Raw genomic sequence first — 25,481 nt, 5'->3', positions numbered from 1 at the left:
GGTTGAACATTTCATTCAACACATGACAGTTTATACACCAGATTAGCCGTAAAAACTAGAACGAATATTATTATTTTTCAACTACGACTCCGCGGCTTACCGCCGACTAGCTGCCATGGAAACAGGCGTCGTGATTATTCTAACGGTAAGTAGTGTAACGAATTCGAATCATTTGAATCATGAAAAATAAAACTATATTACTCGTAGGAATTACTGATTGCATAAGATTGCGAACCCAATGGAGGAACGCTCAAAGCTTCTAAATCATCTTCGGGGTTGCCTTATGGCTGCAACCTGATGAATTGCATGAGAAAACATTTTGCAGAATCGCATTTCATTCTATATTTTACCCCTTAACAAATCGAAATCACAATTTTCAATATTCTCTACAAAGAATGATTATTTATCCTGTATGTAGTTCTTTGGGTGGCAGGAAGCAGTATAACATAGTGAGTAATCAGATATTCAAATATAGAAAACTGAACATCTGAGATTGGATTTTGGATTTGAAACTTTTGCAGTTTTCTGCTTCAAAGGCATAGTTTTAATCTAGCTGTCATCTATATCGCATTAAGTGCATGCTTTATTGATATCATTACATATGTCCTGTGGGTTTGGTACACGCATCTAGGTTTTTCTTCATTATTATCGCCATATTCTCTATTTCAAAAGTTATTTACATTTGTAATAATTATATAGCTTTCAATCCAAGCATTTTCATATTTATCGTTGCAGCAGAGCAATTGTCCTTGATAATAATGCCTCACCTGCGCTCTACAGGAGGCTGGTACATTAGGCGATCAGTTGGGGATTCAGTTGCCAATGCCAGAGCTCCAAGAGTATCCATGATAAGGTTGACCCAGAGAAGCTGCAGAAATGTAAGTTGGGTCCATGCCATGAGAATAAAAGGAATAGTGTAAGTAAGAAATGCAGGTTGGGGTCCAAGCCATGAGAATAAAAGGAATAGTGTAAGTAAGAAATGCAGGTTGGGGTCCAAGCCATGAGAATAAAAGGAACAGTCAGATCGACCACAGTTCTATTGAATTTGACACTAACCTGCACAGCAGTTAAAGGAACATCTCCGGATGAAACAGCAGAAACAAAGTTAATTGCAAGTGCTGCAACATTTACAGTGAGTTGAAACTGAATGAATTTTTGAATGTTTGCATACACTGAACGACCCCATCGCACCACCTGAAAACCATGGGAAAACAACTGTAAGGAATCTGTAACTTCTGAAAAAACCCACATAATTTTCAAGGACTAAAACAAACATCCATTGTCTGTGACAAACCTTCACAACTGAGGCAAAATTATCATCTAGAATAATGATATCTGAACTTTCCTTGGCAACTTCCGTTCCCTGGATACCCATGGAGAGACCTATGTCTGCCTAGATGCCAGATAACATATAAAATAAGTTCCATCAATATAACTTTATAGAACTGGAAATATTCGTGCAAAGGAAAAACTGGCATATATAAACAGGATTCCAGCATTATGAAACAAGAAAACCTACCTCTTTAAGTGCAGGTGCATCATTCGTTCCATCTCCCGTGACCGCCACAATATGACCTCTTTTTCTTAGTGCTTGCACCAAGTGAAGTTTGTCTGTAGGTGAGGATCTTCCCATTACCTGCAGGCAGACAAAATGGTGTCCCCTCCCATTAGAATTTTCTTTTACAAGATTCTTTTGTATGCATACCTTTTTCCATTTTTACCCTTGTGCACGTCTTTTGGGGGCAGGATTGGTACAGGCATACTCACACAGATTTTTTCCACAATTTCCACTCTCTGTTCTTCGGTGTAGCTGCGAAAAACCCTGCCTTCAATAATAGTTGGCGCTTCTGTAAGCTGTCCTACCTGGAGTATGCCACATTCAACAGCTATAGCTTTTGCTGTGTCAATGTTATCACCAGTCACCATGCGAACCTATAAAAAGTAATCAATAAGAAGACCACAAAATTAAGGTTGAACAAGTCAAATAAGCCATGCAAAACATTTCAAGCAAGCATGTTTCTTGAAACTCATAAATAACAGGCAGTTGAAAAGATGAAATGCTATATGAACTTTTGTTGTGCATTTGATGTCACAGAATCTACACGATCAGCTGCAAACCATCTTCTATCATGAACCCCTATATAGTTAATACCATGAACTCATATTTGTGGTAATTTTGCTGAACGAGACCAATATTTTATTGGTAGTGTAGAGATTAATTATTTGCTTGGTGAATACAAAAAAAACATGCCAATTTAGTACAATATAAATGCACTTTAAGCAATAACTGTTCCAAGAACACTACACATTCAATCACACATGGTAGTATCTTCAATCATTACCTTCACACCAGCCCTTTGACACATTTTCACAGCTTCTCTTACATTAGGTCTGCACGGATCCTGCACAGTTAAACATCTTCTGTCATGTTGGACATAAACAAAGGTGAAAAGAATAACGGGGGAAAATTCATGGGTAAGGAGGCATGCTCAGTAGCAGCAAGAAGTTATTGACATAAAGATGGCACGGACCATCTTTAACATTCAAAAGACATTTTCTATTAACAAGTTTATACTATATTGAAAAGATCTTATTATTATAAATTCAATATAAACATATAGCTGCTACATATTTCCCTGAAAATTCAGTTTGGGCGGGTGATGAACTCATAGCCAAACATAAGTTTCAATGGAAAAACCAGCCACTGGTACATAGTTATGCGAATACAGTTTGGGCATTGTAATAAACTTATAGGAACCTGCAGAAGAAACCACAAAATTTCCCAACTTTTTCCACAACTTTTTATAACTGTTTACCGTTATAATTTATATTCTTAGAGATATCGCATGAAAAACATCTACAATAGACCTCAGCATTTGTGTTATACAGATACGATAAACAGTTCATTAATCGCAAAACTTCCCACACTGGTAGTAGAAATCTTTACTATTAGTAAAGTTTCCTACACATCCAGTTTCCAAAGTATCCTATCATAAAAGGCCTGTACTATGAGTCAGGAACATAAAATATTAAGCAATCCCCTACGTCTATAGTCATGTATTTTAGCTGTTCTCATTTTAATGGGAACAATAAGTAGTAGTTATATACAAAAATGTTGTAATAAATTAGCAAGATCCATGTAATTTTATGGATCAATGGTCATGACCTCAAAACGTTTTACCTTTATCCCAACTATCGCCAAGAGGGTAAGATTTTCTTCAGGAATATTCCATGATGGGCGTTGCTCTTCATCAGGCACACTATCAAGATCATATGTCCTGTAAGCAAAAGCAATGCACCGCAATGCCTCTGCAGCCATCCCCTTAATGATTTTCTTATTCTCATCTACCTGCAATAAAGCAAGCTATTATAAACTCAGGTTGACCATGAAATTGAACATATTAAACGACCATATTGGTATTGGATTTTTCACTCCACAAATTGACATCTAGGAGACACACCAAACCTCTTTAAGAGTCATTTTTCTCACAGAGCCAGAACTGTCAATCCACATACTGCAGAGACCTAGTATTATCTCTGCAGCTCCTTTCCAGTGAATATGCACTTCAGTTTCAGACTGCAATTATGCATTAAAATAAAAACAAAAATTAAAAATCAATATAAATAGTCAGAGAGAATAACTACTTGAAAGTTGAATACAGAAAGATGATATTATATTGCACAGAGAACAAGATATGTAAATCCATGAATACACCTGTTACCTTCTTCAAAGCAACACCTCCACGTTTCTTCTCCGAGTTGAAAGTAGAAACATGTAAGATGGAGGATTTGGATCTTTCGTTATCAAAATTCATTCCAAGCTAAGAAAACATCACAATTATGATCACAAATGAATTGTTGGCTGTTATGTATGTGAACGGAGAAAATATAGCGATTGAGTAGTCAGCTATACAAGAGAAGACATAGGTGCACATAATACCTTTAATGCCCAAGAAAGAATAGCCTTCTCTGTTGGTGATCCTGTCACTTCTCTCTCTCCACCACCCTAAAGTAGATACAATCATATCAGTGGTAAATAGCATATGTAAAAGTGGTTAAGACATCAATGGAAGATCACACGTGTGAAATTGCTCAGCAGTTACTAACACAAATTGTATTACAAATTTGTAACTATTAACCACACAAGGAATGTGAAAAACAATCAGATCTCATGCCTTGAAATACAACCCTGCTTTTTTGATTGAAAAGACAATGTTTAATTCAGGTAGCACGCTCATTTTTTATTATCTGTTTTTACACATCCACTAACACATTTATGGGGTATTAAAAACATCCACTAACACATTTATGGGGTATTTCTGGTGTAGTTAGGAATTTGTAGATATTGCTTCCGGGAATATATTGGCAGGGGTATGGAAAGAGATTTCAATCTCAGCGAAAATATCGAGAAATACCAGCAATTATAAATTGGACTTAACCCGGAACTATCGGCAACCTGCAAAATTCAGGAAAAAATTGGAAAATGTCCGGAGAAATCAGACATATTTGCAATTTCGTACTAGATGGTCACTTTGACAATGATGACAGTATCTGCTTCTAACAGTGAGTTCTTGTGGGAAGTTGGAATCTTAAGTTGCTGGACTTATCCTTTGGCGGGTTGTGTAATGAGACGAATTGCCAATGCCAGCCATTCAAAAAGGGTAAAAAATGTATACCATGGAAAATGATTCTAATAAGAATTTTAGCAGCCTCTCACCTAAATTCTTTCAGCAGACAACATGGAATGTGTTTACGTAATTACTAAGGTAAATATGAATCAGATGAAACACTCGGAATACAAACCAGAGTTAATAGCTTGTCACCAACCTTCTATTCTAAATAACTGACTCGGAATAAAAACCAGAGTTAATAGCTTGTCACAGAGATCACTTATTCCACTTCAAGGGAGCATTATCACTGCTTGATCATGAATCTACCCCCATACAAGAGGTGAATTCTGTGTAAAATGGAAATAAAAAGGATGATAGATTAAGGATGATAGATTGACCTGATGGGTAATTTCACATTATCTAAAGGGTAGTCCACATTTTTGGAGGCATGTTTTACGGGCAAGCATATTATGAGGCATGTTTACGGGCAAGGACATTTGATTCCAGGCATGTTCTATAGTTTTAGACGAGAGTCATTTGTTTGAAGAAGCATCATGAGCTCCTAGATAAAATGTTAATATACTCCAAAGAAATATGAAGATGGTATGTGGTGAGTGAATCTATGCAAAGAAGAAAGAGATCCCAAGTCAAACTTGGACCTATAATCTAAATAAAGCCCAAATTTAACAATCACCTGCAATCACGAGTGCTCTCCAAGTGCTCATGTAGGGTTAAAGAAGCTGCAAAGTGCATAACAAATCCATACATGGGTGCAACCTAGGTAGGAGGAGACTTTTGGTTCCAGGTATGTTCTATATATTTCGACGAGAGTCATTTGTGTGAGGAAGCATCAAAAGCTCATATATAAAATGTTAATATATTCCAAAGAAATATGAAGATGACATGTGGTGACATGTGGTGAGTGAATCTATGCAAAGAAGAAAGAGATCCCAAGTCAAACTTGGACTTATAGGTTAAATAAAACCTAAATTTAACAATCACTTACAATCATGTGTGCTCTTCAAGTGCTCATGTAGGGTTAAAGAAGGTTCTAAAGTGCATAACAAGGCTAAATAAACCCCAAATTTAACAATCACTTACAATCATGAGTGCTCTCCAAGTGCTCATGTAGGGTTAAAGAAGGCTCTAAAGTGCATAATGAATCCACACGTGGGTGCAACCTAGGTAGGAGGAGACTTTTGGTTCATGTTCTATATATTTAGATGAGAGTCATTTGTTTGAGGAAGTATGATGAGCTCCTAGATAAAATGTTAATATGCTTCAAAGAAATATGAAGATCGCATGTGGTGAGTGAATCTAGGCAAAAAAGAAAGATATCCAAGTCAAACTTGCATCTATAAGTTAAATGAAGTCTAAATTTAACATCACCTGCAATCATGAGTGCTCCCCAAGTGCTCATGTATCTATAAGTTAAATGAAGTCTAAATTTAACATCACTTGCAATCATGAGTGCTCTCCAAGTGCTCATGTAGGGTTAAAGGAGACTCTAAAGTGCATAACAAATCCATACATGGTGAACCCTAGGTAGGAGGAGACCACACTGATGAAGTCTTAATTTGGGTTGGAAAAATTTATAAATAGTGACGGTATTCATTTGTTAGATGTGTGGTTGGTAGTGTGGGAATTATTTGGGAGGAATTGTAATGTGTGGTTATGCACTTTTCATTTACTTTTTTTGGGTTAATTTAGTGGTTGGAATTTATAGGTAAAAATTTATTAGAATAATTTTGGTAGAAGAGATGTTACACAAGAAAATAAATCATGGCATGTTGTGGTTATCTTGACCTTGTGGTGAAATAAAATTGAAGAATGATATATTGTTAGTTTTTTGTTTTATAAAAAATTATTTCTACCTTTTTTTACTTTGTTTTTAGTTTCAGATGTAGTTGTCCTTTAATTATTCATTGTTGCACAATATTACTTTGACTAGTTTCATACTAATTTTGAGAAGCATCTTTGCAAATAATTTCCTTTAAATTTTTGTATATCGAAGCAAATCCATGTGGTTGGTTAGAATTATAACACTTTATGTACAACTTATTTCATACACGTTTGAACCCACTTGATTGCAAATCCTAATTCCATCACCTATTAGATAGGCATCAGTTTCAAATTGCAAAGAATATCATAAACATTTTTCTAAGATTTCCCCTCTTGCATTAGAGAAGAGGCATCCCAAAGTGAGGAAAAGTTGTTGTGATGGTAATAGGAAACCTTCATAAGTGCCTCTAGAGTTACACTTTGTTCTAGGACTTGAATAACTTTGAGTATGTTGTATAAATTCCCACCGTAGATCAACAGATTATGCAATGTACTAAAGAAAGATACAAGATCTACTTCTACAACAAACTTTGCGGAATCTTAATTGAATATGAGCAAGATCAATAGAACACATATAACTGAGAATGAGAAAGCAATCACACATGAACACAGAAGAATACTCTGGGGAAAGCCTCAGCCTAAAACCCGATCTTTGTAATATCATACAAGTGGAAATATGTCCGGATTACACAAAGCTTTAGCTCACAAGCCATCCAACTCTCATCACAACCAAACAATACAACTCACAGACTGAATAGACACAACATATGCCTTCCTCCAGCCCTCCAAGCCTCCTATTTCCTTGTGTAGTTTCTCTTGGGGTCCAATGCTGCCACCTGTGTGAATTGGCCTCATCACACAACCATCAAACTCAAAAGTAACTGTGCAATCTCCAAGGAATGAATTCCTTCTGCATGCAAGAGATATCCTCCAAGGAATATTCCTGCAACTGATAGTACACTGTCCCATCACCTGATCTCAACTGGGTCTCTGACTGAACTGACATGCATGAGTTATTTATGAGAGAATATTCAGTTATCTGAAGTGCAAAAGTTACATGTTTGCATGCGTTAACTAACTGAACTCACAATTAGTTCAACAAACTATTTGAACTAATCTAACTGGACTTAACTCAAATAACTGAGCTAACTAATTACAACTCAAAGTACAACTCATCCTGATCTCCTTTAATCAAGGGATAACTTCCTCAATCAATGGAGAAACTGTTGCATGTCTTCACATAGACTTCATGTTTGATTTTCTACAACTAATTAACTCAAGATGAATTAATTAATTATTTTACAAACAGTTGCTAACATCAAATTCAAATTTTACTTCTCAATTTTAGTTAAGGGACTAACTAAAATTGGAAGGTATCCCGAAATGCTATTTATAGCAGTGTTATTTTTAGCATTTCTTGTTGCTATTTTCAACACTCCCTCTCAACAAGAAATGGATTATTAGTAACCCCAATCTTGTCTCTGTGGAACTCGAACTTGCAATTTGACAATGCCTTCGTAAAAATATCTGCATCTTGTTCCTCGGTCGAAACATACAGCAACAACATGATCCTCTTGATCACACAGTCTCGAAGATGGTGATACTGGATATCAATGTGCTTGGACCTGTCATGAAAAACTGGATTCTCAGAGAGTTTGATACAACTCTGATTGTCACAGTAGATCACTATAAGACCCATCCTCTGACCAAACAATCCCACTAGAATCTTCCGCATCCAAATGGCCTCACATGCAGCCTAACTAGCAGCCATGTATTCAACCTCTGCTGAGCTAAGTGCAACTGATCTCTGTTTCCTACTGTACCAGGAAAATGCAGTTGACCCAAGGTTGAAGATTCCTACAGAAGTGCTCTTCTAGTCTGATGGGCTCCCTGCCCAATCCGCATCTATGAAGCCTTGGAGTTTCACTCCCTCTGTCCATCTGTACCATAATCCAAACTGAGATGTGCCTCTGAGGTATTTTAACACATGCTTCGCTGCCTTCCAAAATAGCTTGGTAGGCTGAACCATAGCTTGACTTAGCTGGTTCACCGAAAAGCATAAGTCGGGTCGTGTGTTCACCAGATACATATGTGAACCCACCAGCTGTTGATAAATAATAGAAACTACTAACTTACCTAAAGTAGCATCCTCCTTCCTCCAGTTCGCAACTAGAGGAGTATGCATGGGTTTGCACTTCTCCATATGGAACCGCCTGAGGATATCATTGGCATACTTGCTTTGAGACACAAAAACTTCTCCATGTCTCTGCCACACTTCCATGCCTAGAAAGTAGTGCATAAGATCCATGTCTTTCATCTCGAACTCTCTTGCAAGGTCCTCCTTGCAAGACTGGATCAGCTGATCATCACCTGTCAAAATCAGATCATTGACATAAAGAACAACGATCAGTGGCTTACCTTCTACCATGATGTGGTAAAGGTTCGCATCTGCTTCACTCTTGGTGAAGCCCAACCAGGTGAAATAGCTATCGATCTTGGTGTACCAAGCACGGGGTGCTTGCTTCAGCCCATACAGAGCCCTCTTGAGTCGGCACACATGAGACTCATGATCGAAGGTCTCGAAACCTTCTGAATGCTCAATGTACACCTCCTTCTCAATCTTCCCATTGAGGAATCTTGTCTTCACATCCATCTGATGGATCTTCCAACCCATCTGAGCTGATAGTGCCAACATTGATCTGATAGATGAGTACCTTGCTACAGGAGCAAAGGTCTCATCATAGTCGATCCCCTCGACCTATGAGAAACCCCAGGCAACAAACCTTGCCTTATGTTTCTCAACGCTGCCATCAACTACCTGCTTTACCTTGTACATCCATCTGGAACTCACCACTGACTTGTCCTAAGGTCTTGGGGCAACATCCCAAACACAGTTCTAAACGATGGAGTCGTACTCCTCCACCATTGCATCAACCCAAATTGGTTGCTGCACTGCCTCCTTGAATGAAGAAGGCTTGGAATCTACACACTCCCCAACCAGGGCCATGTAACTAGTGTACTGCTCAGGCGACCTCCTCTATCGTCGCTGAGAAGATGGCTATCCCACATTCTCCCGTGCATTCAGCATCAACCTGTCAGCTTCCCTTGAGATTTTCCACCCATCTCTAGAAGACTCAACATGAGTGGATGTCTCCACTCCCAAATCCTCTCTGCTTCTCCAGTTATGGCTGCTCCATAACCTCCTGAAGCTGCTTCACCAATTGTGGCTCCTCCACAATTGTCTGAGACTTCTTCTGGTTGCATGTTGAGAGGTAATGTACTCTCCCTCTCAACCACCAAGTCTCCAACAGTTGCCTTGCTCCTCAAGGTTTTGCATGCATCTTGAACCTCAAGAGAATACAGGTTCTTGACTCGTGAACCGATCTGCTTCACCTGTCTCATGGTGATATGTCTAGGGAAAACCTTTCCCTTACTGAAGACTACATCATAGCCTTTGTCTTCCAGCATTGCGATCGATACCAAGTTTTTCCTCAGTCCTGGCACATACTTCACATCCGTCAAGGTAATGTGAGCTCCATGCTCCCTCTGAAAAAAAACTGTGCCTACTCCTGAGACACTATACTTTTCATCATTACCCATCACTATGAGTATCTGGAGATATTTCTCCTCCAAGGTACTGAACAAACTCTTATCGCCGATCATGTGGAATGAAGCTCCACTGTCAAGAAACCAACCACATCCCACCATGGATGAAACCATGCATGCGAAGAGGGTGAAATCCAACTTGAACTGTGAGGCCAATGCCTCACCTTCAGATCCTTCCTTGGATCCCATCTTGGATTTCTTCAGTGGACAATTTGTAGCAAAATGGCCCACCTCATGACAATGAAAGCATTGCACTTTTGATTTGTCAAACTTCTTCCCACCATGGGAAGAACTCAATTTGGGATGAGAATCCTTCTCCTTTCCTTTCTTCGCCTTACTCGCTAAGGCGCAATTTTCTTCATCCTCCTTGGATGAAGAACCATCTCTGGTGCTTCTTCTTATCTCCTCCTGCATCAGATCCGACCAAAGTTGTTCCCAATCTGGAAATTTTTCTCTTCCATTTACCAAGTCTTGGTAGCTATGCCAGCTCTTAGGAAGACCGAGGAGTGCAAGACTCACCATGTCATCATCAACTGTCATGATCCATACGCTTCCAAGCTCATCCCTGCAGGTGGTGAGCTTGTTTAGATATGTAGAGATCATGTCACCCTTTTCACACTTGATTTTCAAAGCTTGTCTTTCAGCGCCAGCTTCCTCTGATCGCTGTTGTTTTGATATAGATCTTTCAATGTTTTCCACATTGAAAACAGTGTCTCCTTCCCACGGAGACTCGAAACTATGTGGTCTCGAACTCCCTCCAAAGGATTCTCCTTGCTCTAGCCACACATTTCTTCCATTCCACCAATTCTGTAGCATTAGCCGTTGCGAGCTTGGGGACTTCTTGATCAATGATGTCCTTTAGACCGTTATCCTCTAATACTGCTTCCATGCGATCCTTCTAGGCTATATAATTTGAGCTGCCATCAAGGGCATACTCGAGTCTTAAACCGTTGAATGCCATTGGTGAAATTGAGATGTGATAAGAACTCGATTTCTATATTCAGGAACCTCAAACTTCAAACTTCTCCCTTCTTGTATACTTTTCTCTCCTTTGATCACCTTTGCTCCAATACCATGTATAATTTCCCACTATAGATCAACAGATTATGCAATATACTAAAGCAAAATACAAGATCTACTTCTACAACAAACTTTGCGGAAGCTTAATCGAATATGAGCAAGATCAATAGAACACATATAACTGAGAATGAGAAAGCAATCACACATGAACACCGAAGAATACTCTGGGAAAAGCCTCAACCTAAAATCTTGATCTCTGTGATATCATACAAGTGGAAATATTTCCGGATTACACAAAGCTTCAGCTCACAAGCCATCCAACTCTTAGCACAATTGAACAATACAACTCACAAATTGAATAGACACAACATATGCCTTCCTCTAGCCCTCCAAGCCTCATATTTCCTTGAGCAGTTTCTCTTGGGGTCCAATGCTGCCACCTGTGTGAATTGGCCTCATCACACAACCATCAAACTCAAAAGTAACTGCGCAATCCCCAAGGAATGAATTCCTTCTGCATGTAAGAGATATCCTCCAAGGAATATTCCTACAACTGATAGTACACTGTCCCATCACCTGATCTCAACTGGGTCTCTGACTGAACTGACATGCATGAGTTATTTATGAGAGAATATTCAGTTATCTGAAGTGCAACAGTTACATGCATGCATGCATTAACTAACTGAACTCACAATTAGTTCAACAAACTATTTGAACTAATCTAACTGGACTTAACTCAGATAATTGAGCTAACTAATTACAACTCAAAGTACAACTCATCCTGATCTCCTTTAATCAAGGGATAACTTCCTCAATCAATGGAGAAACTGTTGCATGTCTTCACATAGACTTCATGTTTGATTTTCTACAACTAATTAACTCAAGATGAGTTAATTAATTCTTTTACAAACAACTGCTAAGATCAAATTCGAATTTTACTTCTCAATTTTAGTTCAGGGACTAACTAAAATTGGAAGGTATCCCGAAATGCTATTTATAGCAATGCTATTTTTAGCACTTCTATTTTTCACATTTCTTGTTGCTATTTTCAACATATGGATCTCGGAGGTAACATGCTTACTTGGCATTGGGGTGGCCTTAGAAGAGGTTTTGATATTGCTTCCCATACAATATAATCCTGAAAATTTCAAGATCCTCCATAGCTAATGTGGAAATGCACTTTTCTATGATCTTAGCTTGGAAAGGACTTATGGTGGTTAGATTTATATGATGAGGACATTAGGTATGGTGGTGAGATTTATATGACGAGGACATTAGGACATTGAAGAATTGGGTAATATAGAACATGAGTTTCTATTTTTATGATTGGATGAATTTGGTATCTAAGAGATCAATAGTTGATTCCTACTGAGAATTCTTATAATGTGACATGCACATCATTACCCCTCATTTTACATGAGACCTATACTAGCCAATTCTTTTTCTCTCCCCTTATGATTTTCATCACAAAGAGATATGGATGGTTGAGGTGTTCACTTGGTTCCTTGGATTGTTGATGACATATATAATGATTTGCTATAGCATTTGATGGTATTTTGTTTAGTATACTTGCTTATCATAGAGAGATAACATTACACTTTATAACCCTAAACCCCTTTCTAAATGATCATATATGAGGTATCAAACCCTTGCTGGAATACCCTATCACTTTTGGGTTAAGTGGACATTACAATGGTTTGATCATTTGGTTGGTGTTGTTGTGGCATAGTGTGCTTGGCATGCACTTGTTTTCTTACACATGGTTTCTTAGATGGATTAAAATGGACATGATTAGGGTTCCTTTTCTCCAATGCCTTAGCTGTGGTGGATGATGTCCACATTTGGATGAGTTACTTGTAGCATAGAGCATGCAATCACCTTGAGCATTCCCCTTCCTAAGCCACATTTGTGTTGGCATTATGATGCATGTGTTATCCTTGATGGCAACTCACTTGTAACAGAACAAGTATATGGTAACTAGATAAATCTACAGGTTAGATCAGAAGTGACAGAATGATAGAACATAATGATGGTCAAAGGCTTACGGATCAAAATCAGAAGCTTGATACGGGAAAATGTTGGTATTATAAATTAGGTGTTGTCCTTGATAGCAACCTACCTGATGAGTTGTCCTTGATAACAACCTACCTGATGAGTTGTCCTTGATGACAACCTATTTGATGAATGGATTACTTGATAAAGGTATAAACAGGATGTGACAGAATGCATGGCAATTGTGTTTACAAATGTGACAAAATGTAGGGTAGTTCAGAGGAATCAGTTCAGAAGTGATGTATGATGGCAACTCACATTGTAACAGGTCAATTCAAAGGTAACAGAGTAATGACATAGAAGAATAGGATGATGAGACAAAGGATTGTAGATCAGAATCAAGAAATTGAGGAAAGATAATGTTTTAAGTTGTATACGTTGTTTAACCTAGTCCAAGTAGTGTATACACATGGGTACACAAAATAAAAGGCGTGTATACGTATGCATGCAGTTTCACAGAAGGAAAAGCGTGTATGGGATGGAAAATTAAGGTTAAAGAATACCAGGGGTTCCTACCATGGTATTGGTCCATAGTAATGAGCGCGACAAAGAATATTGATCTTGTCAAAGAATACCATCGGCATAACTATGGTTTTGATCCAAGGTATTAAGAAAGCTAAAACTATATAAGGAGGTGAAGATTAAAGTGTGAGGGTGTGAAAGTAATGAAAATCTTATGAAGAGTTAGATCAAAAGCAAATATGCATGTTATGGGTTATTGATGCTTTGCTTGATCTGAACTAAGTATGCACCTAAGTGCTTGATGATGGATGAGATCTAATAGATCTGAAATAATTATGCACTAATGGTGGATTAGGATCATGAGACCTAAAATGACTTATCATGTATGATCTGATAATGGATAGGATAGATTTGAGTACTAACACATGTTTTATCCTTTATATGCTATGATCTGGGTATTTCTGAAGTCTTGAAAAGCTGTAAATTTATAAGTCATTATTTGTAGATCTATATGTAGGTTCGCCTCGTTGAAGGCGCGTATACACGTAGATTTGGCACTTCCAAGTAGCGTATGCAGAGGAAGGGCTTGTTTTTCAGAAATGACTGATCTATCTGATCAGTGTTGTTGTTTTACTGCTGTCTGTCAATGATGTCTTCATTAGATCTGAAGGAAAACTGATTGTATAAGGAGATTGAGTCTGACTCATTGATTGATTAAGTAAGAAGGGTGATCTTTGCTGCTATCTATTTAGAACTCTGTAATATGACAATAGATCTTTAGAATGTCTCTGGTTAGTATAGTTTTTGTTTTAGAAGTTTGATGATTTAGTATCTTTAGAGGTATACGTAGGTTGGGCCAAAAAATTAGCGTATACATGCACGTTGTCATCATTGAAGTAGTGTATACATTATGATAGATGGTTTTTAAGGTTGCAGTTGATTCTGGTTGTTGCTACAATGTTCTAAGTTCAGTTCTATGTACTGGTTATAGTGATTTGACTGTTCCAATTGGTTAATTGAATTTTGATTAAGTGTTGGTTGATTGAGTTTTGAGTGAAAGGTTGATTCAGTTGTATTAGAAATTGATGATTGGGTGATTCAGTTATGTCAGAGGTTTCAGTGATTGTTTGATTATTAGTTGATTCAGAAATAAGATGATTGGGTTTCAGTTATGTCAGAGATTGATGATTGAGTTTTAGTGATTGATGATTCGGTTTCAGTGATTGGTTGATGTAGTTGTATTTTATGGTTGTATTACAGTTGTGGTGATTGATTTTGAGCTTCAATGTTACTGATGGGTCCTGTATGAAAATTTGATGAAACATGGCCTACAAATTGTGTTGATGTGTACCAGGAGTATCTAGTCTGAAAATTTATGAAACGTGGTCCCTGGAGGAAGAGTGAAGGTGGTAGCCTTCTCGAGGCTGGCACCTATGTACTGGTAAATATATCAGCCAGTACAAGAGCTAGGGGGTTATAGCTCCCTTCCAGTAGCAGTTGGAGAACGAGTGAAGGTTGTAGCCTTCTGTAGGTCGGCGCTTACGTACTGGTAAACATATCAGCCAGTACAAGAGCTAGGGGGTTGTAGCTCCCTTCCAGTAGAAGTTGGAGAACAAGAGAAGGTTGTAGCCTTTTACAAGTGGGTGCTTGTGTACTGGTATGAGTATGCACCAGTACAAGATTGTAAACAATATTTTAGTTATATTAAAAGAAGATAGAGACAATAGCAGTAGGTGGTTTTATCCCGCATTGGGTTTCCACCTTAAATCTTGGTGTTCATGTGTGTTTCTTATGTGTTATGGTTTATTTTGTTATTACATCACATGGTTATTGTTTATGTAATGTTTAATAAAGTACTGATACACTGGATGAAGACAAACATATGATGAATTAACTGAATCATAAGTTCACTGGATATACGCTAATTGTCTTAAGAACAGTTGCGTACACACACCTTTTACTTTCAGTAAAGTCACGTATAGAAATCTGAATATGAAATATGAAAAGTTATTGATTTAATAATACTGATTCACCCCCCTGCCCCCCAGTATTATTCCAAACAATTTGGAGCAACAACAAATTAGATTCACTTCATGAGTGTTTTGATGAGGTCATCCTTCTTGTTGATGACTTGGTGGGGCTCTTGATGACTTGGAATATGGGTTCATTATATTGTTTTGACCTACTCTTACTTGGATCCACTACTCATCGTGTATTATTGGTCTACACATGCCTTTTTAAGGATTATTGTACACACATGTTGAGGCTTATTTTGGATTAAAGGGGGATATCTTTTGCTTTCATGGAGATGATTGGTGTTATTGACATTCCATATGTTGAAGTATTATATCATAGATGAAATTTATTTCTTTGAGGATGACATCCACTTTGGAGGTTACTTTTCATATTTTATCATGCTTGTTGATGACACTTCTCACTTTGGGAGATGCCACAAGTCTATTGAGGAGGTTTTTCATGGTTTCATGTCCTATTTTGCGAAGAAATCCATATTGAAGAAGGTTTCTTAAACTTATAGTTGAGGACATCCTATATTGGGAAACATCTAGGAGCTTCCAAACCTTAGATCTAGGGTTCATTGCATATATTGAGGTCGACTTAGCTTTAGGAGTAATTATCTTTTGATAAGGTTCCTAGATTTCCACTAGACCAATGTCATTTGATGTAGAATGGCCATGGAATTTCCAAAATATAGTCATGATAGAAATCCTAGAAAAAATCGACATAATTATAATGCTTTTAAAACCTATCAAGGGGAATTTTTCAACATGAATTCAAGTCACCACTTGATTGAGGAACACCCCACCTCTTTTTCTTGAACATTTTGGTGATTTGTGGAGATCAATATTGATATATGTTCATTGTGAAGAATTCCCTAACTATTGATAACACATGGCCTATGTTTTATGCACCTATTAGAGGTTGTGCATTTTTGGAAGCTTCTATTCATTGCTTCTTGGGATGTTTCACCTTGGAATGCTACAAATCCACCTTAGAGGAGATTTGTGAGGTTTCCATTAACTACTTTGAGGTTTTGGTTGTGGATCTATTTGCTTGGAGGCCTTTAGAGGTTAGAAATTACATCTCTTCTTCCTTGTTTGATGGGGATGTCCCACTCTCTTGGGAATATGTTTGTTGGAGACTTGTACATGTGGTCTTGATCACTTCATTAATATATGTATTTTTGAATAATTAATTGGATGAAATAATTCTTTACTCCTCTATATGCTAGATTTGGGGTTTTCACATAACAAATTATTTGTTTATTGTAAATAAAGTTGAGCTAAACTCTATATAAAGATTATACCTTCCTCATTTGTACTGATTGTTGGATTTTTGGAGTTTCCTCCCCTTAGAGATTAATTAACATATCTTTATTGGAGAATATATGATATATAAGGGATTTTTCTTTGTGTGATGCATAACTATTTGTTGTCAATTCTTGAAGCTCTTCTCCCTTGGTTACTATTGGGTGCACAAAGATTGATTGTGGATTTTTAAATCTTCTACAAAGTTAGCAAAATTGGCCCATTGAAGTAGTTGGGCAAATCAATTATTGTTTCCTTTCTTAGTTTGGTAAATGTTTCATTCCTTTCTTTGTCTATCCTTTTCAGAACCCCAATAAGGGTATTAATTTACTATTACCAAGCTATATCTGAGTTTTCTAGTCAAGGTGCTCATTCATCGAGGGAAATTTGGGTTCTAAAATGGGTTGTTGAAAATAGCAACAAGAAATGCTAAAAATAGAAGTGCTAAAAATAACACTGTTATAAATAGCAGTTTGGGTACCAGTGTTGGACATAGCAACAAGGAATGAAAAATGGAAGTGCTAAAAATAACATTGCTATAAATAACATTTCAGGATGGATTCCAATTTTAGTCAGTCCCTGGACAAAAATTGAGAAGTAAAATTCGAATTTGATCTTAGCAACTGTTTGTAAAATAATTAATTAATTCACCGTGAGTTAATTAGTTGTGGAAAATCAAACATGAAGTCTATGTGAGGACATGAAACAGTTTCTCCATTGATTGAGGAATTTATCCATCAGTTAAAGAGATAAGGATGAGTTGTAATTAGTTGGCTCAGTTAACTGAGTCAAGTCCAGTTAGATTAGTTCTAACAGTTTGTAGAATTAATTGTGAGTTTAGTTAGTTAATGCTTGCATGCATGTAACTGCTGCTCTCCAGATAACTGAATATTCTCTCATAAATAACTCATGCATGTCAGTTCAGTCAGAGACCCAGTTGAGATCAGAGGAAGGGACATTGTACTATTAGATGGAGGATTTTTCTTATAAAGGAAACTCATCCATGCAAAAGGAATTATCTCCTTCAAGATTGCGCAGTTACTACTGAGCCAAGTGAGCAGTGTGAGGTGGGAATTCACACATGTGGAAGCTCTGGACCCCAAAAAAAATTGCGCAAGGAAATAGGAGGCTTGGAGGGCTTGAGGAGGACATATACTGTGCCTATTTAGTCTGTGAGCTGTATTGTTTGATTGCAGAGAGAGCAGGATAGCTTGAGAGTTGATTCTTTTTGTAACTTGAACATATTTCCACTTGTATGATAATACAAAGTTGGGGTTTTAGGCTGAGGCTTTCCCTGGGTTATTTCTTATGTGTTATGTGTGATTGATTTCTCCTTATCAGTTATATGTGTTCTATTGATCTTGCTCATATTCGATTAAGCTTCCACATAATTGTTTGTAGAAGTAGATCAAGCATTTTGCTTTAGTATATTGCATTATTAGGTGATCTACAATGGGAATTTCTACATGGGTCTCCTAAGGGAAATGATAACATGATAACTAGTTAAAATAATAAAATAAGTGTTATGAATTTTAAAAGAAAAGAAAGCAAACTATTTTTTTCTAAAACACATTCTAAATTTACCTCCTTATAGATTTACTAAAATTTCAAGTGTAGGCACTCATTAGATGCATAATCAAATAACACATCTAGTAAGATAAAATGAAAATACATGAAATATATGTATTTATTTCAAGAAACACACAAGTTTCATGTATATCAAATTTATCTCACTATGGGTCTATCAAACGTATCTAGAGTGGGTGCTCGCTGGATGTGGCATTTGATTATAAGAAACACATATGTTTTATTTATTTCCAATTTATCTCATTGTGGGTCTATCAAAACTATCTAGAGTGAGTACTCATTGGATGCAACATTTGATTATGAGAAACACTTATGTTTCATATATTTCCAATTTATCTCACTATCGGTATATCAAAAATATCTAGAGTGGGTACTTGTTAGATGCAACATTTTATTATGTGTCCAATGAGTCCCTACACTTGAAAGTTTAGTAAATCTATGAGGAGATAAGTTGGAAATATGATAACAAAATGTAGCTTTATTCATTTTCCACATAAAATATTTACCCTTGTGGTTGACATTATCATCTTGAATCACATTGGATCTTTTAATGTTGATTTAAACACATCTATTTCATGTATTTCTATTTTATCTCATTGTCGGTATATCAAAAGTATGTAGCGTGGGTAGGTACTTGTTGGATGTGGCATTTTCTTCTACATCCAATAAGTTCTTACACTTGGACTTTGAGTAAATCTATGAGTATATAAGTTGAAAATATAATTGAAAAACAAACTTAGTCATTTTCTCTTGGACACCTAATTCGTTAGGGTTATTGTGGAGGAATTCCAACAACTATATAAGTCCAAGAGACCTCTTGGAATATGAAACCAAGGGTCAAACAAATGTATTAATATGTACATCTTGAGAATAGAATACAATAAAAAAGGTTTATTTAATATTTCCTATCAATTTTGTGTGTCTTTAACATGGTATAAGAGCAAACATATTACTTAAGTTTAAGCCATGGTGTGTGGAATTTTTAACTACGTGTTTTGTGGTCTTTGACTTGAATGCCTTTGTTTGATGTTGAGATGATAAAAATTGACATTATTCTAGTGTGGTTCACATTGCCCAAATTTCTGATGGTCTTTTGGTCCATTGAAGTGTTTAAGGAAATTAGAAACTCCTTATCCATGTCTGCAATAAGTTTTTTTGAGATGTCAGAATTGTGCTCGTTGAACCTGAAGACGTAATTCTAGCCTAATATTATGTTCCTATGCACCATCCCTATGAGGTAGACACGACTGTCAAATTTGTTGTTGTGTGTCTCAGTGCCTCAGTTCCTTTACGCCTAGTTTGACTTGCTATATATGCTAATTGTTTACCTTGTCAGAATATTTTCCTTTGCTCATCAAACTTGTGTACAAAAAATTACTCTAGCTATCTTGTCATGTCAGTACTCTTCCTATTCAATGCTTGAATGTTTTGGCAAGGCTCATTCATATTCTACATGAGTTGCAATTCCCACTCTTCATTTCGTATTTGAAACTATAGAAGTAGGTGGACCCATCTCTTGTGGCACATCATTTCATGACATCTTCCAAACTCAATACATTATAGATTCCCACTACACATGTACATTCCTCCACCATTTCCCTATCTTAAATGAGCAACTCATTCACGTTGTGGAGTGACTACCTCCCTACCTTGCTCTCTTCAAGCTTGTAGCACCGTATGATGTGGAATTTATGTTTCTCCTGCCTAGAGCAGTCACACTCAAACTTGGTGATTTTGATCACTTGCGTGGACTACCCATATCGCAGGTGCATAAAGTTATGCATGATCACACTGTCATCGGTTCGAGGGATGCTAAGGCATTTCAAATCTCAGATTCTCATTGTTTCATTAGTCTCAGGGGTGCCATGGAGACATAGGGCTTCGAAACAAGAAGGGATTTGAAGCCACCACTTATATCATCTCTCAAGTTTGTTTCAAATTCATATGCTCTGTGTGGCATTGGACGTTGGAGTCACACTCAAACATAATAACTTATGTAATGTCTTGTATTATTATTAATAATAATATTAATAGATGAAATGATATTAATATATAAATAAATAAAACAATAAATAATAATAAAAATAAAGAAGAAAAATATAATAATATAAATAAATAATGATAAATAATAAATGGAATATATATAACTATATAATATATATATATATATATATATATATATATTAAAAATAAGTAAAGATAACAAAAAGTAAAAATGAATAAAATAAGCAAGTTAAATTAAGAAAAATGTTACTCGTTAAATCAAACTTGGGACAAATAAATAAAGGTTGGCATGTTGACACATGGATTGTGTGCATGTAGATTTTTTTTCCAATTCCCTTCCAAACAATTTGTTCTATTTAATGGACGAAAATGGAGATTCATTCTTTTTAGAGGAGAACGTTATGAGACAAAGGATTTCCTAGCAACAGTAGTTGATTGAGGGCTCAGGGCATCCAGTTGTAGAAAGATTTTGTGCAACCAAGCCTATGGTTGGGTGGAGATTTGTTCCTAAAATTTTGTTGCCATCATCAGATTTCAAGTAGCACTATGGTTCCATAATCGACAATAAGACATATTTCTAGTCTACAAGTAAGTATTCGCTGCTCGTGGTTTTCGAAAATTCTATGCTAAATCTGTTAAATGTTTTATATAATTAGTTTGTATATTTTTATTCTGCATTATTACATATGTTATCAGGGTAAGACTAAAACATTGTACTCATTAAAAATTATTAAAATATTTCATATTTAATTTGAAAATAATTTATATATTTAGTTAAAAATAATAAATAGATTTTCATATATAATATTTTTGTAGCTAATTTGGTTCGTATATTAATATCTTGAATCTATGGATGTTTTGTAATTTTTAATACTAATGTTATTGAGATTGTCAGTTCTCAAAATTAATATAAAACTGTTTTGTAATTTTTAATACTAGTGTTATTGAGATTGTCAGACATCTTAAGAAGATACCCTTGAATTCCTTTTGTGTTGATTTACTTCTTTGTTCATCTATTTCTAATGTTGTAAATTCATGTCACATTCTCTATGAATATATAGAGAGCTATGAATTCTCTGGGGTGTTTATCTCTTAAATACAGATATTAATACTAGTGTTATTGAGATTGTTAGACATCTTAAGAAGATACCCTTGAATTCCTTTTGTGTTGATTTACTTCTTTGTTCATCCATTTCTAATGTTGTAAATTCATGTCACATTCTTTATGAATATATAGAGAGCTATGAATTCTCTGGGGGTGTTTATCTCTTAAATATACATGGGTACTCAAGAGGTTTCAAATTTTGTTTTAGAAAATGAAAATTCCATTTTCTTTAGTTCATACTGGAATGCCTGATATATGATTAAGGTATAATTCAAACTTCTCGTGATAAGGAATAAGTTACAGTGATGTCTAAGTTATACCCAAAAAAATTCAGCCCCCACCAAAACATATACTAAGTTTTAGACATGATGCAAACATATGATACTGAAAAAACATGTAAGTTATACCAAAAAGATCCAGCCACCACTGAAACATATATTATGATTAAATATGTTGGTGTATCTTTGTTTGTTGGAATCTGTGTTAGCTTTTAGGTATTTTTTTTTAATATATAGTGCCTTTAGTTTTAAGGCAGAGAGGTCAAAAGTCTTCTCTCACATAAGTTCATGTGAAATGAATATGTCTAGCGGACCTCTCCTTTACGGAGTCACAATTTATCGCGTTCAAGTTTAAAACAACTTAGGATATCTAGCAATTAATGTGTTTTTCGTGAGATTTTCTCTTTGAGATTTTCATCATTTAAAGTGATTTATATAATCAAAAATTTTAAAAATTAATTAAAATATGAATTATTCTTTTATGTCAGATGAAAAAACATTTGGTCATTTAAAATAATTTATGTAATCGTTATTAAAAAAAAATAATTAAAATACGAAAAATTAAGATTTCATCCTTAAAAAATGTCTGAATCATGAAACTTGTAAAACGGGTTGGAAAATGATTTTTATAGTTTGATGTGGCGTAATGGAATTTTTCAGTCCATGTTAAAGAAGGGATATCTGTTTATCAGTGTTAGTTGAAATTGGACATGTTTATCAGTGTTAGTTGAAATTCGACAGAGTATAGAATGGGAATTTAGAATTTGGAAGGATAAGATTTGTTATCGCTACAAAAGTAGATATATTGTTTTTTATTTTGGTAAAAAAAATTGATTTTTAATTAGTTTTAAAAATTTTAAATAGAATTTGTAAAATTTCTTAAGCTTTGCAAAAAATAAATATTAAATTGAATATTTTGAAAATTAAAAAATAATTTTTAATGTTTTAAAATTTATTTTTTTATTGGGTGATGACTATTTTTATGTGGTTTTAAATTGAATTACAATATATAAAAAATCTAAAAAAAGGTTTCTATTGGCGAAGTGTCATAACTTTGTACAACAGAATACATAACTCCCACTTTTTTTATGGAAACAATAATTCACAAGATTAGAAATTTCAAGAAGAAAAAAAGAAATTGAATTTTTTTAGCTTATTTATTAGTCACAAGTCTTTTTGTCTGTTTTTTCTATTTCAGTGTATTGTGTTCTAATTTTAAAGGAATGCCTAATTACATTTATTTTCACCATATATGTACTAGTTGCAAAGAAATTTCAAAATATGTTAAAACTCTCACATAGTAAAATGTTAATAACTTTAAACTTGTTATATTTCTATAATTTTAATAAAAATCATTCATTACTCTATTGATTTGGAGTTAATGAAATTTTAAAAAGTGTTTTAAATACTAATTTTATATATATATATATATATAACTTACTTTCATGCATGAACAATAGAGCAAGTAATATGGATAACTTCATACTTGTTTTTTGTTTTCCTTGCCTACTTAAAAAAAACTCACCAGAAATTTCAAAATATGTTAAAACTCTCACATGGTAAAATGTTAATAACTATAAACTTGTTATATTTCTATAATTTTAATAAAATTCATTCATTACTCTATTGATTTGGAGTTAATAAAAAATTAAAAAGTGTTTTAAATACTAATTTCTTAGGTGTATATATATAGATAGATAGATAAATAGACTTACTTTCATGCATGAACAATATAATAAAAATCATTCATTACTCTATTGATTTGGAGTTAATAAAATTTAAAAAAGTGTTTTAAATACTAATTTCTTAGGTGTATATATATAGATAGATAGATAAATACACTTACTTTCATGCATGAACAATAGAGCAAGTAATATGGATAACTTCATACTTGTTTTTTGTTTTCCTTGCCTCCTTGACAGGTAAACCTCTTGGGGGCTATGACATGTCCTCCTATCGCAGCCTGGGTCACAACAGGGGGATTTGAACCTGGGTCTTTCGAGTTTCAACGATTTCACACATCACGGATTAACCAAGTGAGTTGCCCCCGAGATTGCATATTAGACTTTTTATTATAATAATAAATAATTGATTTTTTCCTAAATACTATTTAGGATGATTTTTTTTAATAGTAAAATATAAAATTATTTTTTAATTGGTTAAGAGGTTAAATATATAGGTATAGAAAAGTGGTGAATCAACCCTATAAAACAACTACAAATTGTTGTATTTTTTTATAAGATGTTGAATGATTAATAAGACGATATTAAAAAAAACATAAATTTATGATATTTTTTTTTTTTATCAATTGTAAATTATGTTATATAAATATATAAATATATATATATATATATATATATATATATATATATATATATTATATATATATATATATGAAGTTTTAGTTTAATTATATAATCATGGTTAATGTTAAGAATATTTAAAACTAATAATGTTAGGAGTATATAACAGTAACAAGTGTTTAAAAATAATATCTAATTTTGTTTTATTTTGATATATATTGTGTTTTTGGTGTGTATTTGTAAACTTTGCTATGCTATGTTATACAGTATAAACGTAAGATTTGAAATGATGTAGAATTGCCATAGATGAATGGGAAAAGGGGAATTAAATATTTGTTCGCTTTATAGGGGAGTTTAAGATCCCAAATTATAATTTTTTTAATAGATCTAGGACATTTCAGTGTTCTGGTTAAAACAAATAAACCTGCAATGGGAACAAGAACACAAAGGGATCCATAAACGCAACCTCTTATTTATATTAATAGCTAAAAATGAGATACATGCCTATACAAATTAGATTGGAGCTCCTGCAAATGGTAGACACAACTGCTTATCAAAGAGAAGACAAATGCATAGAAGCACAATCATGGACCCTGGATGGATCCACCAAACAAAATAACACCCATGGGGTTTTCGTCCCTAGGATCAAATTGAAACTCGCCACACAACCTTCTTAAGAAAAAAAATAACAAGATAGATAAACTCGAATGCCCCAAATGCTTAGCTTCTATCCTCTTTTATAGGCTTGATGGACTCTCCAAAGACCCTATTTTATTATTTTACCTCGAAAACCGAAGGAAAATACCATGGACAGATTCCGTTCATTTTGACCAAATCAAGAAAGGGAATATTACAAATCCTCCTGCCGAAAGATTGCTCGCCCTTAAGCAATTCACTGTTATCAACAATAGAAGCATTGATACCAGGATCCCATACAACCCAGTGGGCTATTCCATACCTTCTTCATGCTGCATGATCCTGAAATCCTTTGATACCTAGATCCCAAACGATCCTCCGACCAATCCTTCCCTCGATAGATTCATCTGGATCCCAAACAATCCTCTAGCCAATCCTAGCCCCAATTGATTCTCCTAGATCTTAATGCCACCTAAGCCCTAAGACATGTGGGCTATGGTAACATCTCAGTCCTCCATCATTGCCCATGCCAAAGGGCCCAAGATGCAATATGCACTTGGTTGTAAGTGCCCTCCTAGGAATCAACCCATCACTAGAGTACCAACTCATAATTTCTTGTCAGTCCATGCCCTGGGAAGGTTGAAATATGC

At 35.2% G+C, this 25,481-nt stretch overlaps 1 protein-coding gene across 1 annotated transcript in view; it reads right to left on the bottom strand.

Moving 5' to 3' along the window:
* Window positions 1-25,481, bottom strand: part of LOC149241486 (calcium-transporting ATPase 8, plasma membrane-type-like) — a 391,510-nt gene that overhangs the window by 48,726 nt on the left and 317,303 nt on the right. Inside the window, exons 19-29 of the mRNA XM_089370563.1 lie at window positions 3,941-4,006; window positions 3,723-3,821; window positions 3,467-3,577; window positions 3,182-3,349; window positions 2,343-2,402; window positions 1,768-1,932; window positions 1,520-1,636; window positions 1,295-1,393; window positions 1,057-1,194; window positions 768-868; window positions 600-660 (exon numbers count right to left, since the gene is read on the bottom strand). Of these exons, the coding sequence (XP_089226689.1) occupies window positions 600-660; window positions 768-868; window positions 1,057-1,194; window positions 1,295-1,393; window positions 1,520-1,636; window positions 1,768-1,932; window positions 2,343-2,402; window positions 3,182-3,349; window positions 3,467-3,577; window positions 3,723-3,821; window positions 3,941-4,006 (1,185 nt within the window). The remainder of the gene's footprint in view (window positions 1-599; window positions 661-767; window positions 869-1,056; window positions 1,195-1,294; window positions 1,394-1,519; window positions 1,637-1,767; window positions 1,933-2,342; window positions 2,403-3,181; window positions 3,350-3,466; window positions 3,578-3,722; window positions 3,822-3,940; window positions 4,007-25,481) is intronic.

This window comes from Pinus tabuliformis, chromosome 8 (assembly GCF_031772625.1).
Source record: "Pinus tabuliformis cultivar Carrire ecotype Pingquan chromosome 8, CPIR1, whole genome shotgun sequence".
Taxonomy (NCBI): domain Eukaryota; kingdom Viridiplantae; phylum Streptophyta; class Pinopsida; order Pinales; family Pinaceae; genus Pinus; species Pinus tabuliformis.
The sequence above is the reverse complement of the archived record's forward strand: the minus strand, read 5'-3'. Positions and strand labels throughout refer to the sequence as shown.